General features: G+C 40.2%; 1 protein-coding gene across 1 annotated transcript in view; it reads right to left on the reverse strand.

Annotated features, from left to right (window-relative positions):
* Positions 1 to 18,529, reverse strand: part of PKP4 (plakophilin 4) — a 585,731-nt gene that overhangs the window by 414,901 nt on the left and 152,301 nt on the right. The window contains exon 2 of the mRNA XM_082260328.1: positions 4,122 to 4,255. Within this exon, the coding sequence (XP_082116454.1) occupies positions 4,122 to 4,250 (129 nt within the window). The 5' untranslated portion in view covers positions 4,251 to 4,255. The remainder of the gene's footprint in view (positions 1 to 4,121; positions 4,256 to 18,529) is intronic.

Genomic DNA, 18,529 nt, shown 5'->3' on the forward strand with positions numbered 1-18,529 from the left:
TCGTGCGACGCTGTACCCAAACGAATTTGACGTCCTTTTTTTCCCTATCCTGAAAGCAATTGTTAGTTCAGATTTCTGCCCTCAAACTCCTCTAAAGGCCTGTGTGCGCATGGACACATAGGTTAACAGAGGGGCATTTAAAGCGGATGTTCATGATTTATGTCACTTTAAATAATTGGTCAAAATGAACCATTTCCTTCACTAAGTGCTGCAGTGCCTCTAAGCACTGCATGTACCGTACCTTCAGCTACATACAGTACACAGTGCTGGGTCCAGCTGTGAGACAGAGACTTCCCGTCTCACACCTGGACTAAGACAGAGTCTGGTTGAGAGGCGCTCAGCCATTTATAGGCAGTTCATTATTCTGTGAATACAAAGCTCCCTCTGATTGGCTGAGTGGGAGGGGTGGGCTGATGACGTCACACTCTCAGACAATCAGAGGGAGCTTTGTATTTATTTACATAATACAAAACTGGCTATAAATGGCTAAGCGCCGCTGACTGGTTTGTTCCAGGTGTGAGACGGTAGTCTGTCTCACAGTCTGAACCTAGCACTGTGTACTGTATGTAGCTGAAGTTACATGCAATTTAAACAGTGCTTAGAGACACTGCAGCACTTAGTGAAGGAAATAGTTTATTTGGAGCTGCTTGGTCCAAACAAAATATTTAAGCCAAGGTTGACACCGTTGCGGCTTTTAAAATCAGCATGATTTCAAAGCTGCACATCATTGCGATTCGCACTGCCGATTTCATTGCGGCTTGCGACTTCATTTAACAGAAGTCTATACAAGTAGAAATAAAATCGGTAGAAAGTAATGCAGGAACCTTTTTCATAAAACGCTGCAACATAAGTAGTGGCGATATGAACAGTTCCCATTGCCGGTAATGGTGTGCGACTTGTCATGCGATTTGGAAATGTCAAACTGGTCACACCGGATTAAGGGGGGGGGGGGGGGGAGAAAAACCTCAAACACCTGTGAAAAGGGTGTTTGGCAGCTGTAGTGTGCATAAGGCTTTGAATGTTTTTTTTGCAGAGAGAAAGAAAAGATGTGTGTGTCTATGTATAGACAAAAATGAAAAAATCTGTTTTTAAAAAACAATAAGACTGACCCGAAGCAAAAGGCCTTTCTATAACACTAGCAGATATACAGGGTAATGTGGAGATAAATAGGAAAGGATTAAAAAGGCACACAAATGTTACAGCATGTTTATACAAAAGATACAAATTATGCTGATGGGTTTGACGTTGCACAGTGAAATTTCTAAAGGTTTGTAAAACAAATTTTTTTTCATAAATTTATGTTATTGTAACTAGGAAGAAGTGTGCTAAATAGAATTCTCTATTTTTAAATATAATTTGATTGTTTTGGAAAAAAATAATCTTCCCCAGTGGGCATAAATACTTCTGCAAGGTTATCGTCTCACATAATGCAAGTACCAGCTACATACATACTTTGCTTTTCCTTTAAGACGTTGCTGTGGTTTTCTCTGGTCATGATCTAACACAGTTACACTTCCCCACAATTACAGCAGTCATTTCTTCATTTAGCGCACAGCTTCTCAATTAGAACAGTCGCGCTTTTCATAGAAATTATACTAAAACCATTGTGTGGGAGAAAACCAAAAATACCAGTAAACCTCAGTTTTTCCACTATGAGAAGCAAACTTGGCAGAAGAAGAAGTTTGTTTTTTATTCTAGTGCCTTTGGTTAAACAAATTCGGAAGACTGCAGATCATTCTTTCATTACAATGCACAATGGGGTTTTGGTCGATCTTATCCAATAAAAACTCAGGCTGTAGAGCGCCAAGCAGAGACAGTCAGTAATGTATTACATCAGGTGCAGATCAGCAAAAGCACCGGTCATCAAGATCATTTTTCCAAAAATCCTCCAATGTGTATGCTGCGTTTTCCATCCATATTTATTTTAATTTCATTTAAAATAATAAAAACAGTCTATGAAAATACAAAAATGACAACTGATATTGAAGGCAGCCTTTGAAGATGTAAGAAAATGTGACACTTGGTATAGGTATTTATGCCCTTAGTTGAAGTACTATCCTCCAATAGGATCGCCGCAAACCAGACATGCATAAACCATGTTCCCTAAAACGGAAGTGACATCTCGGTAGACCGACCTGTACAAATCACCGCTCAGGCATCTGTAAAAGTAATCCAAGTGGCTATTTAGTTGTTTGGAATACTTTTACCAACTTCAGAATAGCTGGCCGAAAAAAAAAAGGACATTTTAGTTATTGCTAGAGCTGTAGCTGCTCCATTCCAATCCAGCGAGGTACAGATATGTCCTTGTTCAGTAAATGGTTAAAACAGAAATGAAAGAAAACACTTTGTAAATGCATATAAAAAAAAAATATGTTAAATATTTTTTTTTCCCCTTTTTTTGGGAACGGATCCCGTCACCTCTATTCTCAGCAGCATAAGGATCATAGAGAGCTAGGGGAGGATAAACAGCAGCAACCTGGTCTTGCCAGTGAATGGCAGTGCAGGGGGGAGGGGAGGGAGCAAATCATTGGAAGAGAGCAGACGGAGTTCTCAGCACAGCCAGAAAACTGACCACACTGTGCTTCTCATGCTTTGAGTGGCCAGGTTTATTTTATTTTTTTAGAAAAGCAGAGGGACTGGTAGGAACACCAGATTTTCGCACAAAGGAAGCAACACAAAGAACAGGATATTTTCTCATACAAGTAACATAGTACAGCAGGCACATACCAGGAATATAAGGCCGGGAATAGATGGTTCTAATCTCAGCCAGTTCAGCAGGAGCCGAGTTTCGAACCACATATTGCACTTCCAGCCATACCCTGTAATTTATACCAGCATACCAGTAGATCTGAGCTGCATTGTAAGTTGACTAGGTTTGATGTTTCCCTCTTCCTTTTCAATATTACATATTCTTGATATACAATTTTTGTACTATAATTATACATATATATCTTTTACAGATATACATTATTATTTGCCCCCGATGAAGTGGAATAGTGTCCACAGAAACGTGTCGGACCTACTCTGATGCAATTCAGCAACATGTATTGACAACTCTACCATATAACTGTTTGCGCATATGTGCGATTTTTCATCTACACATTCCAGCTCATATCTACAAGGTTTCTTATTTAACAACTTTTTTTGATTTCTGTAACATGCGATGTTCTTGTTACTGTAATAAACATGGTTTATGATTCAATTGGCAAGATTATGCGTCTCATTCAAAGTCTCAACTTCCCCCCTTATGTACATTCAAACCACATATGGGCAAGCTGAATGTACCAACTTAGGTATAACCAGCCTGCCAGACTTTAAATGCAATTTCTGCCAGCGATAATCACGATTTTCTCCCTGCAGGGAGAATACAACAGATCGGCAGGAGGGTAACCCTGTCAACACTGTCTGTGGCTGAAAACTGTGGTTGCAGAAAAGACATTTGGTCTATGCATGGTCTGTATTAAATGTTGGGATAACATTTTTAAAATAAAGGGGGAAAAAAAGCCTTAAAAAAAAAAAAAAAAAAAAAAACTTGTAGCCATTACATGGAATGAGGCTCAGCCGATATTAAATGACTGAAGGCCAAGGCCATTTTATTCATGTTTTGCTACCATATGAATGACTCATTCAGGAGGAGATGTAAACAAATAATTTTTAACCTCTTGCCACCTGCAAAATGCATATATGCGGCAGCAAAACAGTGGGCTTTAATGTCCACCCCCTGCACATATGTATCGCTTGGCAGCGAATGTTTCTGTGCTGAGTGCGTGCTCACTGCTTGCTTCCAGCTCTTGGTCCCAATCACAGCAATCGCGATTTTCACATATTTGCACAGATGGATTTAAGCAGCTAAACACACCAAAAGAAAGCAGTGTGCTTGGGGCCCATAGAATATGATACTGCACTGTTCAGATCCTTATAAATTATAGATCTGAACGCAGAAGTTGCCAGCCATTTTAGTCATATCTAATAATAATAAAACATTTCTGCTGTCTTTTAGGTGTATTGGTAGCAAAGATCTTGCCATCATAATTATAAGATACAATTGTAGCCAAGAGAAATTGTGCAGCCAGCTAAAGAAAAACCAAGGTAAATGAACTGAAAGGACAACTTAGCCTTACCTGTTCTTTTACGGATGCCAAAATGTTTGTGGCGGTGGCTTCGGGTTCCATGCTGGCAGTGGGGGGAGCTTCTTGTGGGAGTTTCTGTAGCCCCTCCTCCATCAAGGGAGTCTGCTCAGGAGCTGGCATGGCATCTAAACATAGAAGAGTGGCTGGTAAGTAAAGAACAGACACAGATGCAACACCATAAACTGTACATTTGTCAAAAACATGTCAAAACATGGATTTTACCAATTGCTTGATTTAACATTAAATAACTCATACACATAATTAAATGTACTTATATGTGTTTCACAGGAAATCTAACATATATTAGAGGAAAGAAGAAGTCAAAAAGGGGAACTATACTCTATTTTTAGTGAGTATACACTTTAAGCTGTTATAAAGTTTATTCTCAAGCATCCTTGTACTTCTCTAAGCTTTCATTATATTTTTTGCAAAATGTACACAATAAAACAAATATTTTCTATGTCCCCTGGTGTCGAGCCTGCATTGGTCTGTGCATATTGTGGGGTGATCCTCCCTTAAAAAAAAAAAATAGTTGAAGTCACATACACCTGTCAGCGTTATACCCCAACTCCTGTTATCACTGAGCAGCCTCACCAGAATCTAAAAACTCTAAAGGCAATAAAAAGTTATACTGTAAATGTCTGCCCAAACTGTTGGTGCTACATGAATCCTGTAAAATAATGTAATGTATGTACTGGAAACTAGGCTTGTGACGGTATCAGATTTTCATGCTGCGATTAATTGATTAAGGTTTTGTCACGGTATACGGTATTATCACGGTATTCTATTATTAAATTTAAATTATTAAATTTCCACCTCACTTCAATTTCATTGCTGAATTTAGGGGCTTTGGTTCACTTATGCACATTATTATATAGTCAGTCATTACAGACTCTGTGAACCAGGCCTAAAATAGGTCATCAAGCAGTGTCTGGCCTAACTGGTGATAACTGGTCCTGGCGCTCGGCTCCGATCCGATGGCCTGGTCATTAAGAGGGCAAATCCTTGTGGTCAAGATGTGGTTAAACCTGAAGGAGGTGTTGTTTATAAATTACTTTACTATTGCTTTAGGCCTGGTTCGCATGTATGCGGGTTGGTGGTTCGCATGTATGCGGGTTGGTGGTTCACATGTATGCGGGTTGGCGGTTCACATGTATGCGGGTTGGCGGCCCACATTTGCACAGGCATAGCAGCCCATTGATTTGAACGGGCTGCTATGCCCTCATTTTCCGCAGAAAAAAGGTGCATGCAGCATTTTTTTTAAAATTCAGTGGCCTTGAAATCCATCCTGCTTTTGCACCATGCGACTAACCTGCAGTTCCTGCTCTGGCAAGCTTTCTGCATTTTTTGTATACGTGGGCACGGCATTTAAAAACAGTTTGCGTGTGCAGCAACGGCAGGTAAGTCGCATGGTGCAAAAGAAGGATGGATTTCATGGCCACTGCATTTTTTTAAATTCTGCATGCACCTTTTTTCAGCTGAAAACGCAGGCATAGCAGCTCAAGCCCATTCACATCAATGGGCTGCTATGCCTGTGCAAATGTGGGCCGCCAACCCGCATACATGTGAACCACCAACCCGCATACATGTGAACCAGGCCTAAAGCAATAGTAAAGTCATTAATGGATAAAAACACCGGTCCTCCTGCAGGTTTAACCACTTCTGGATCGCAAGGATTTGCCCCTTTAAAGACCAGGCCATCGGATCAGAGCGCCAGGACCAGTCATCACCAGGTAGGCCAGACACTGCTTGATGGCTATATAATAATGTAATGTGGGCTGCTATGCGTGTGTGTGTGTGTATATATATATATATATATATATATATATATATATATATATATATATATATATATATATATATATATATATATATATATATATATATATATATATATATATATATTAGAGCTGCACAATTCTGGCCAAAATGAGAATCACGATTTTTTAGCTTGGAATAAAGATCACGATTCTCTCACGATTCTCTGTGTAACAAAAAAAAAATTGGGATAACTTTACTGTTACGTTTTTTTTTTTTTTTTTTTTTATTCATTAAAGTCTATTAATTGCGTTTGAAAGACTGCTGCGCAAATACAGTGTGCCATAAAATATTACAACAATCACCATTTTTTTCTGTAGGGTCTCTGCTAAAAAAATATATAAAATGTTTGGGGGTTCTAAGTAATTTTCTAGCAAAAAAAAAACTGATTTTAACTTGCAAGCAACAAGTGTCAGAAAAAGATCCAGTCTTTAAGAGGTTAAACTTCCTTTCTCCCTGGCAGAGGGAAGGAAAAGATACAAATGTAATCATTTTTGTTTATAGTTACTGGGAGACTTTGCTGATAGGCATTAGCTGTGTGAGTGAATGAGTCATCCAGCTCACTGAAATGTATCAATTCACAAGTCAGGCAGACTTGACAGAGAAACTCGGTATTTTAAAAATGCCACAATAACAATACCGTGGCTATGCAATACCGCGATATATCGAATTACCGAAAACCGGCATATGTCTACTGGAAACTATCATTCAATACATACAGTTATCAGACGATAATACTTTTCAATATCAGGGTTCTCTAGGGTGTGAAACTGATTGTTAAGTTGCACAGTCACTGTGTATGTGAATTCTATTGCCTCTTCCTCTACCTGTCTCACTTCCTGCTGCTATGCTTTCCAGGATCACAGCGCAATCACTAATGGGCGTTGTCAGCATGTAAAAGATCAGACTTTACTTATTCATTTCCAGTGGCTGTTAAAAGGCATCCGGTCACTTACTCACAAGTAAAGCAATTGGTCAAATCATAGAGTTAAAGAGGCAATTAACTCGTAAAAAAATTTTGCTTCCAAGAAAACAAACCTACTGTAAATATCTGGATTATACCAAAGCTGGGGTAGATGTTAGGCCTCATGCACACTGGTGTCTTGTAAATGTGGTTTATCTCGACAGGAGAAAAATCAGCGTTATAAACTCACCCAAGCTGCATTTTTTTCAAAAGAGCTTAGCAGAGTTTGGAAGTTTCATTGACCAAAATGTTAATTTATTCTGGCCATTAAAAATAAACGCTGAAATGCTCAACGTGCCTAGAGTTTATGCGCATTTATGTGTATTTTTTGATGGCAATTGAACTGCTCTTGAATGCAATTTTAGGGCATTCAGACAACAGCCCATAAACTCACCTACTGACAAACTGCTAAAAACATCCATGTACATGGATACACAGAATAACCGAGGGGAGTTTAAGGGCTGTTAGGAAAAAAAAAAAAAAAAACACCCAAACTCACATACATGTGAGTTTATCAACTGCAGTGTACATGAGGCCTAATTGTAGTTATGTATGCACACCGATAACATAGGATGTATTGTATGACAGCTTCACTGAGTGGTCAACGACATGCTGGGGCATATGGTCAGCTGAAACAGCCAACTTCCTGTAAAAAGGAAATTAAACTTTTTTTTTTTTTTTAAATAAATGCATTAGGAAGTAAGCGGCACAATACAAGTCTTTATCTTTGTGCTAAGATTTTAAAATCCTTTTTCATATATTATATATATATATATATATATATATATATATATATATATATATATATATATATATATATATATATATATATATATATACACACATACACATACATACATACATACACACACACACACACACACACACACGCGCTTAGTTGTGTTATGCCTCATGGAAATAGACTTTTATTTTAAGCCCCTGAATGCAGCTTTATTTTTGCCATTGTGTCTGTATACATTGTCGCATTTAGGCCCCTTTCACACTTGTGCGACTTCAAAGTCACGCGATTTTGCCGCAATTTTGATGCAACTTTTTGCCGCGATTTTGATGCGAGTTTGACTGGGCTTATGTCTTTTCCTCAAAACGAATCAAAATCATGACAAAAGTAGTGCAGGGAGTACTTTGAAGTCGGTGCGACTTCAAGTTGCACAGATATGAATGGGGCTCTTTGGAAATAATGGAGAACGACTTGTCATGCGATTTTGCAGTCCCAAATCGCATGACAAGTCACATAAGTGTGAAAGGGGTCTTAGACTCATTTTAGAAAAGCATTAAAAAAAAAAAATGCCTAAAACCTGCGTTTGTAGAGGGGTGTACTGGCATAATTTACACATATATACATATAAACAAACAAAGGCTTTCTAGTGGCTACACTAAATATTCTAGCTACTAGAATGTGCATACTCAATCTAATTCTAATAGTTGATAAACACAGTGGTTAAGCTTCAAAACGAGCTGGATTTTTCTGCATATGTCCATGTACATGAAGCCTAAAGCTTAGTACACATGATCAGAAAATCAGATGAAAAACACTGTTTTCGAAGCAAACGTACGATAATCTGATCGTTCATACACAGCTTTTGCGAGCCGATCGCAACAGCTCATGTGGAATTATCCAATGGGATAAGCACAAAAAGCTTTCCCCTACCAGAACAAATAATTGTTTGATCTGTACAGTGGCCAAGACAGCACATTCTCAGAAACCAAAGAATACATTATAATACATCACTTCCGATGTTGTACTCGGTCTTGAGAATTTTTGTAACTTTAGTAATCTCTTCATTTTTGATATGAGACTAGCATGCAAAAAAAAAACAAAAAAAAATAAAAATGGAAGGTCATTCATCATCTGATATTCTCATTATGCATACAAGGCATAAATCTAATTCCAATGGTTGATAAACTTACATAATTATGCTTCAAAATGAGCTGGCAGAATGATCCTGTGTACACAGGCATGTTTTAATACATCCATGTACATGAAGCCTAACAGTGGTTGTACCTTTTACTGTTCTGTGCTCCAATTTCAAGCCAGGTCAATGAAACGGACAACAGCTAGGAGATTGCATTGAAATGCAGAGAACTACTGGGAAGTATATCTATATAAATACATTAAAGGAAATACAGAATTCACATTAAAGTAATTACGACGCCAACTGAAATAAGCACTCCCTAGTTCTCTCCTTTTATAAGGATTTAAATCCAGAAACTGGTTTACAATAAATCCATATTTAAAGTGGATGTAAACCCTCAGATATACCCAGTGAAGGTAACAGCCTCAGATGATACACAGAGATGAAACAAATCTCCCTACATAAATTTCTATATCTTCTGTCTTCTGCTTTCTACACTGTTTAGAAAGTGAGCATCTTGTTTTCTTTCTGTTCCAGCGCTGGGTGTGGAGTCTTGGCATACACTGTGTAACAGCTGATTGAAGTTAGAAACATGAAGGGCTGTGCTGTGAATAGACCAGCTCACTGGCAATCTATCTCTATGCACCCACTCCAACACAAATTTTCAGCTGCTTTTATCTCCAGTGGTAGAGAACTTGTCAGAAGTTATGCTGATAACAGCAGAACAGAACAGCAGAAAGACACAGGACTTAGGGCTCTGGAGAGAGATAAACACTACAGATATATGTGCCCAGGTTGAATTTCATGAATGGAGTTAAAATTCACTAAAGTCATCAAAATTTCCTATAGAAATCTGTAAAACCTTTTAGCAGCTATTTATAGCAAATCAAGCCAATTTTTCAATTGGTATGGCCAGACAAACTTCCACTAAGAACTCCTTTTGCACTACACTGGAAGAATTAGCTCCCCAAGAGAACAGCACAGTAACATTTTGTCAGAAGTCTTAAAACGTAAAGAGGAACTGCAGTCAAATATGCATAATCCCCAAAAAATACAACAGTAAGTAGTTCTACCATTTTAACGCTAAATTAGGAATTAGTATTGTTTTAAACCTTACTTTTTGGCTGTCAAACTGCTCATTTTATCATACCACCCACACTTCTTGTGGGAGCGGCTATGTATACTGAGGACAACTGAAGCCCTGGTTGCAGTTTTCCTGCAATAAGCTGTGTTACTCTGCCACACAAGTCCGTGAAATATCATGCATGAGCAGTATGCCTCCTGTTCGCGCATGCGCAGTAACCAGAGCACTTCCGATCCGATGTGCACGGGTTACTATAGCAGCGCAGTCCTTTGTTTACATGTTGATATAGCTGCCACAGCAGAAGTGAAAGAAAAAATGCCTGAAGATTCTATTCTGGGAGTTAGCGCAAGTGTACTGTACAACTTGTCACTCACCTAGGCAAATGACAAGAAAAAAGTAACAAATATACTGTATTTACTGGCACCAAATGTTTTAGACCCCGTTCAGACTGCGGTGACCTGTCAGGCGACCTGCATTGACTGAGGTCGCCCCGGCAAGTCGGATCGCCCCAGTGTGAACGGGGTCTTACTTTCCAAAGTTAACACAACAAATGAAAAAGATTTATTAGCAGGAAAGACTTTAAAAAATGACCAAAGGTCCACTTTAACCACTTCCGCTCCAGGAGGTTTTACCCCTTGAATGACTAGGCCACTTTTCATGATACAGCACTGCGTTGCTTTAACTGACAATTGCGCGGTTGTGCGACGTTGTACCAAAATAAAATGGTTGTCTTTTTTTCCCCACAAATAGCTCTCTCTTGGTGGTATTTGATCACCTCTGTTTTTTTTTTTCCTGCTATAAACAAAAAAAGATTGACAATTTGAAAAAAAAAAAAAGACAAAAAACAATATTTTTTACTTTCTGCTATAAAACATTCCCAATAAATTAAAAAAAAAAAAAAAAAATTTTCATCAATTGAGGCCAATATGTATTTTGCTACACACCTTTGATCAAAAAAATCCTAAGTATTTTGATTGGTTTGCGCAAAAGTTATAGTGTCAAACTATGGGATACATTTCTGGACTTTGTTTTTCCTAGTAGCCGGCGATCAGCAATTTATAGCGGGACTGCGACATTGCTGCAGACAAATCTGACACTTTTTGGGGACCAGTGACACCAATATAGTGATCAGTGCCAAAACAATTATATTTTTATATTTATAGTTTATAACTAGGGGTGATCAAGGGGTTAAGTGTGCTCCTAGGGAATCCTTTCTGTGTGGGGGATGGATGTACTAGAGACAGAACAGCCATCTGCCTTGTTTATGTGTTTTCTGTCATTCTCCTGCAGGATCGCGGGTGGCCATCGCGACCGCTGGACCCGCTGATTGGCTCCTGCTGTGTCTAATCATAGCGGGGGCAGCGTTCTGGTGGTGCGAGAACACCTGCACAAAATCACGTGACTACATGTGATTTTGCGCAGCAGGGCCGCACTGCAGCAGTATATATGCGGTCCAGAAATAAAGTGCATCTCAAACAAAAAAAGTGTACATTACTAGTCCTCGGTGTGGTGGTTGGATTTTTTCCCAAGCTTCTTTTGCCCGGTAATCCTGCACTGTGTCCTTTGATGGCTACGTCACTTCTCCACTTTATCAAATGGAGGTCATTGTAGGCTGCTCTCCTAATATGAGCTACAAACTTTTTCATCTACAAAACCTGGAGGGCAGGACAATTTGTAGTTTACAGAAGGTAGCTGGGAACAAAGATAGCCTTCGGTGCAGCTCACTCTGCATTTCTTTGCAGCATCAACAGGTAATTGCTGTACTTGCTCAAAATGTTCTGATGCAGTCACTGTAAGCTGCACCATATTACATATTTGTTCTTGGGTTTAGTCATTTAGGGCAAAGAAACATGTTCACTTTAACCTGCCATTACTAACTGCATACATGTACATTTCCTTTGTCCAACACCAGGAGCTAAAGGAAGCATCAAGTACTTCCGAGTATAGAGGAGCATGTGACAGCACAGGGCTAATCAGTGCAATTACATAAGGAGCACAAAGCTGTAAATAATGACCCTGGCGGCTCTCATCCTGGTGGCTCAATGGAACAGGAGATTAGTAATGAGAAGGAGAATACATTGCGGATTTCCTGGCAGGTCAGGTAGATGTTTTGCTGTAACTTCATTGGAGTTGTATAATGTGGAGACTGTAGAAGCTAAAAACATTTTTTACTTTTTTCTTCAAGGCTCCAATGGGGTCTTTTCAACTTGTAAAGAATTACAAAACAAACATCAAACCGTGAATGACACAAACTGGCAGCAACCATACTGTACACCTGAGTGCTATGTAAAAATAGGCTGCTTATGAAACGAACTCCGATACAATATAAACCATTCATGTGTGCCGAATCCAACAAGAAGAATTAATGAGTACGTGTCTGCTTTCCCCTCCAGTGAGGCTGACTGCAAGAAGGACAAACCTGCAGAGGTCTAAACACTACTGCTAACAAAGTGCATGCCTCCATCCTTCTGTCCTCAACTCTCCTGCAATTAAACAAGTTATTCACCTGATTAATTGGACTAATAACAGTCTATTATTTTTAATACACAGAAGAAAAAAAACATTTGCCTTTTCCAGTGCTCCCTGGTGACTATTTTCATCACCAACAGGCCTAAACGCTTCGTTGAGCGGCCCCATAGTGGGACTGTAAACTCGTAGGTGGAAAGGAATTTTGTCATTAAGAACAAAACACCTGTCCTTGCCAGGGGGTTCAAAGACCAAGGCATAGCTACACAAAGAACAAGTCCATCATTGCAACAGCTATAAGTGTTTATTTGTTGAGTATCCATTTTTCCCAGCTATATGCAACTATCTTTCTTTTTATAGAAAGTGAATTTGGCTAAAGCCACATCTGACAAAGGAAATACAAAAAGATTGCGGGACCAGATATGCCAGGACCCCCGTAACTAACCAGACTTTAAAGGCTCAGCATGGGAGACCGCAAATTAATAAAAGTTCTATTTTTTTAGTACAAAATTCATATAAATAAAAAGGTATACAAGCCTAAAATTGATCCACAAATAAATGTTGCAAATTAGACTCTACTAAGGTATCGGAAGACCACAAATATATAAGTATCAAAGAACAGTTGTAGAACTGTATGCTTCCGGTGACCCAATCGGCCAGGTCAACGTTTACGTTTCTTTTTATATTTTCACAGTTCTATGATCTCCGGTCTCCTTCTCAGCCTCACCTTCCTTTCCAAATGATTATGGATGCTGAGGTAGAGCCGGTGTAAGGATTTTTGTTTACTTAGGCAAAGGTGCATTTTGCTGCAATCCCCACCCAACCTCTCGACATTAGTGCAACTGTTTATGAAAGGAAACATTTCAGTAAAAAATACATTAAGGGCTCTTTCAGACGGCCGCTCCGCTGCTTTTCTCCACTGCGGGACTTTTTTTTTTTTTCACGGAGCGGATGACATTTGTGTCATCCGCTCCGTATGTCCGCATATCATCCCATCCGTTTGCGGATGATATGCGGACATAATGTAAGTCTATGGCATTGCGGATGTCAGCGGATGACACCGCTGACATCCGATTTTCCTTCCTCTGTTTTTTACACGGATGAAAAAATAGGGTTCTGTTCCGTTCCAAAAAACGGAACAGAACTGAAAGGAAGAAAATCGGATGTCAGCAGATGGTATTCCGCTGACATCCGCAATGTCATAGACTTCCATTATGTCCGCAAATCATCCGCAAAAAAATAGGATGATTTGCGGACAAGCGGAGCGGCCGTGTGAAAGAGCCCTAAAGGTAATTTCTGGACACAAATTTAATTACCAAATTATTTTGGTAATAGTTCGTAAAATAGGTACCCATGTCAAACCTTAAAATTGCATGCACCTGCAATGCTTTAAAAGCCCCTACAGGCCATCAGTTTAGAGTTGCAACTCTGTCACTCTGGCGTTCGCACTGATATACAACAGGTGTAGGACAATCGTCATTTTCAAATGTATGGTGCCCCACTGCACACATTTTTGTAGGTCTGGGAGGTTGGCTCTAAACATTTTTTCCTTCTTTCTTTTTTTTGTTTGTGTCTCCTTCTATGCTTAAAATATTTTTGGTTTAATTTATTAATTTCTTGATATATACATAACTTTTATTGCAATCACAAAGGGGACCAATAGCCCCCAATGTTATAGCATATAGGTGACAGGTTCTCTTTATGGAGACACCTGGGGTCTATTAGACCCTGGATTTCACCTTTATAATCCACTGCAGCTCAGCTGCCTCCCCCAGCACTGATCCCAGGGAATGAGAGCTCCGGTGAAGGAAGTGACGTAATACATGTCACTTCACCAGTCTGTGTACAGGAGGGAGGCTAAGCAGACAGAGGTCTACGGAGCTCCCGCCCCCCCATCCCAGCGACACCTGCAATGACAATGCCAGACCCGCAAGTGGGACAGCGGCACAGCGTGGCGGCAGTGAAAGCGATAGGAGGCTTCACAGCCACTTACATAACTTCCACATAAAAGTCGACAGTCCACTTTACTAAAGTACACAAACTCCAGACACCACGTCTGCAGCACTGAAAAAAATCCAAATCCCCAGCAAGTAGATGGGAATTCAGATTGTATCGCCTCCTATCCCCAAGATGGCTGCTTAAGCCGCCTTATGGTAGCACTGGCCCTAGCTGCAGATGGTTGTTTAAATATGGCAGAACAAAGGGACTACTGTAACCCCCTCAACCTGAGGGCCCATATACATTTAAGTCCCGTTGTGGTGCAATATTGTGCGTTGTGGTAACACAGCCATGCTTTAAGAATGAGCTGCCATTTCACCACAATGGATGAAAAAAAAAAAAAAAGTGCTTTTTAATGCAATGCAGCGCGCCACCTACAATTATATATGCATTGGAGTGTGGTGTTCTACTGTGATAGGGTGACATTCACAATGAATAATACTACAACGTACATGGAGATGTAGTCCCATGTCTGGTGGCAATATGTTTTTTTCTACAACACAAATGGAATGGGCCCTGATTGTAACTGACTGCCATGTACTGTGAAACCCAGCAGCTACTGGGACAGGCCAGGTGCATTTTAAAATTAGGACACAGTGACCTCTGTAGCCAAAAGCACTGCAGTGAGACTTCCAAACTATGCCTCCAATAATACAGTGCTCAGTGCCTGAGCGACCTATTACGAGCTCTGGGCACAATCACATGGGGTGGAGGTTTTTGTGCTCTCAACACAAGATTGTCCAGGGCTCTGCCAGCTCTTCAGGAAGGCCACACTCAAAAGTAAAGCAGGTCCAAGTCTCCATTGGACATTTAACTGGAGTTCTACCTCGTCAATCAGCACATTTAAGGGGGTCTAAATTCTACTGAACAAAGAAGTAAATGTTTCTTATTCAGCTGCAATGAAATGCCCTTTCATGCTAGACCGCCCATCAGTCTGAAGCAACAGGAGAGCAATTAAAACAGCACAGCAAAAAATATATTGCCTGACCTTTTCTGGACGAGGCCAACTCAATGTAATATTCTCATAACATAAGAAAGAAACCCATAGAATCCATGTTATTTACCAAGGTATTCCTGCTGCACAGGTAAATAGGTTGCCATTACAGCATTTTGGGATTTGATACAGCCCGGGTATGCAGATGTGGCTTGTATTCTAAACCACAACAACAGGAATACATGGTGAGACAGGCCAGAATATTAAAATCAGAAGTCAATTTGATGCAGCAGTATTACCCCAGGGAAAGAGAACATCCAATAATTGTGGCAGTTTGATAGGCAGAATGATGAAGCTACTTCATAATACAACTAAGAGAAAAGCTTTCAAAATGTAATTTATTTTTTGCTACACTAAATGTACTTTTAAAGAAACTATTTGTCTTTTGTTCATTGATGGACACAGCTCCTGATCTTCTTAACCTGTTACTGACCGCCCGCCGCAGTTATACGGCGGCAGGCAGCCGCTCACAGGCAAATTGCCGTATCTGTATGTCGGGCTCGTTCACGAGGCTAGGGGGCGATTGCCGCCTGATACCCGTGATCGCTCCCCGCTGAGAGAGAAGAACGGTCAGCTGTTGTAAACACCGTTCTTCTCCCTGAAACGATCATAGAGCCCATATGATCCTTCTATACAGGATCACGTCTCTATGGTCATTTCAGAAACCACCCCCCCCCCCCAGTTAGAATCACTCCCCTAGGCTCACATTTAACCCCATTGATAACCCATGTTAACCCCTTCCCTGCCAGTGTCATTATTACAGTAACAGTGCATATTGTTAGCACTGATTACTGTAGCAATATCACTGGTCCCCCCCAAAGGTGTCAATGTCAGTTACTGGTCCGATCTGTCTGGTGAAATGTCAAAGTCCCACTGAAAAAATCGCTGATCGCCACCATTACTAGTAAAAAAAAAAAATAAATACATGACAAATCTTTCCCCTAGTTTAAAAGGCGCAAAAACTTTTGCGCAAACCAATCAATACACTTATTTGGATTTTTTTTTACCAAAAATATGTTCCAGAATACATATTGGCCTAAAATTAAATTTTTTTTATAAAAAGTTTTATAGCAGAAAGTAAAAAAAAAAAAGAAAGAAAAAAAAAAGGATTTTTGACTTAAAATCAGTTTCTCTGATGTTCATTGACAGACAGCTCCTGATCTTCATAACCATTGGATTATACTGCCCCCTACAGGAGTAGGACACTAGGCAGAAAAAGAATCTGGCTACGCCTATGGGCAGTCCCAGGGGGTATACTCCCTCTCTCTGCTATAGGTACTCAGTTTAGTTACAAGCAGTGTAAGAAGAAGTACAACTCCACAGAGGGGAGGGTGCTGTGTCCGTCAATGAACAATCAGAGAAATTGATTTTTAAGTCGAAAATCCCATTTATGCTTTCATTCATTGACGGACACAGCTCCTGATCTTCATAACCATTGGGATATCCCAAAGCAGTGTTAAACGAAGTGTGGAAACAGCAAAAAAAATTCCCAAGGCTAAAAACAGTATCCTACCAGGCAACACGAGCTCAACCAACACTGGAGCCAACCTGAAAACAATACACCCTTAAAGAGGATCAAGTCCTCTAAAGAGCAGCCTGCAAAACCTTGTGGACAAAAGCAGCATCTGTAGATGTCAACACATCCACTTTATAGAACTTTGTGAAAGTGTGCACCGACGACCAGGTGGCCGCCTTGCAAACCTGCGTCACTGACGCCTGATAACAGAAGGCCCAGGAGGCACTGAGTACCCGAGTAGAGTGCGCTTTGAAAGGGAAAGGTGGAACTTGACCCCTGATTAAATAGGCATGAATAACTGTCGGTCTGATCCATCTGGAAATGGTCACAGAGGAAGCGGACAACCCTTTCCGAGGCACGTCCTTGACCACATATAGGGAGTCTGACTTTCTAAAAGACTCGTAGCTGCCAGGTACACCCTAACTGCCGGACCACATCCAAGGCATGCAAGGCAATTTCCTTCAGATGTTTTGGCCTTGGACACAAGGAAGGCAACACAATAGGTAGGGTGGACTACCGGTCTCAGCTTGGGAGTACATTTTTGGAGAAAATGGAGTATGTCTATATTTCAAAAAGTCAAAAGTATAATCACCCTAAGTGCTGTCACCAGCGATATCTAATGGGACAAGCCTTTCTTCAGGGGAAATTTTAGAACATTTAGTGATTCCATCCCCCCCCCCCCCCCAGGATTTACAGAAGGTCAGATCTTCACTAGGGGCAAACCAAGGGAACCCACCTAGTGGCGCTAGTGGTGAGGCTTGCAGGGTGAGGTCTCCTTTGGTTTTAAGCATGTCCAAGGTCTTTAAAGAATAAGGTCACCTGTAAAAAGATAAATAAAAAATAACTCATGATCAGCAGAAAAAATCCCACTGTATAAAGTGCTCAATGTGCATAAAGTTCCTTAGGTGCTTTAACGTAGGTTAGCAAAGGCCAGTCTAGCATTATTATGCCAAACCTGGGCCGTAAAGACTTTCTGCCTCGGTTTGAAAAAGGGGGAGCAGCTCCATAGGAAGTGTATATAATAGATAGGTAATTCATGGCAGGATTTTAATTTTAAAAAAATGTATTCTCCTCAGCCACATGAGGGGAAGGCCCTGCCAACCATTAAAGTCCCTTTTCACCAAGCTTTATCATAGTTTCGAGAGGAACCATCCTAGTAGCGGGATCAGTGCTGTATGCGGCAGCAGTTGTGTAATAGAGCCCAGATGAGAGTGTGAGCGCATCCTCAATGTAGTGTGTCTGGGCCATGTCCCAAAACCTCTTGTTTTTAATGCAAATTGCTAGTGTCATTTTGTTTCAGTTTTTTTTTTTGCAGGCTTGCTGGAAAGTGTGCTTGGATTTTTTGCTTGTGCAGTGCCCTCAGCAGGCACTTTAAGAGCACAGACAAGTCTGCAAATAGAAGAGCCATGAAGGCCAAGCAGTAAAGCAATTACAAAAGAATCCTTTTTCTTGTGGATAGCCATTTTCTTCACCTGTAACCCATGTTTCTTAGGTACTGATGCTTCATTAGGGTTTTGGTTTTTACTTAAGCACTTACATCCTGAAGTACAAAAACCCTTTCAATTCAAGTAATTCCAACCACAGCAAGTTCTCTTATGAAAGGGCCCATGAATCCCAACATTTTTCAATAGGAGAATCAATGCTCACAGCCATCCATTAAGAATTATATCTTATTCCAGTATGGA

This window comes from Pelophylax lessonae (genome assembly GCF_965119305.1).
Source record: "Pelophylax lessonae genome assembly, chromosome: 6".
In the NCBI taxonomy this organism is placed as follows: Eukaryota; Metazoa; Chordata; class Amphibia; order Anura; family Ranidae; genus Pelophylax; species Pelophylax lessonae.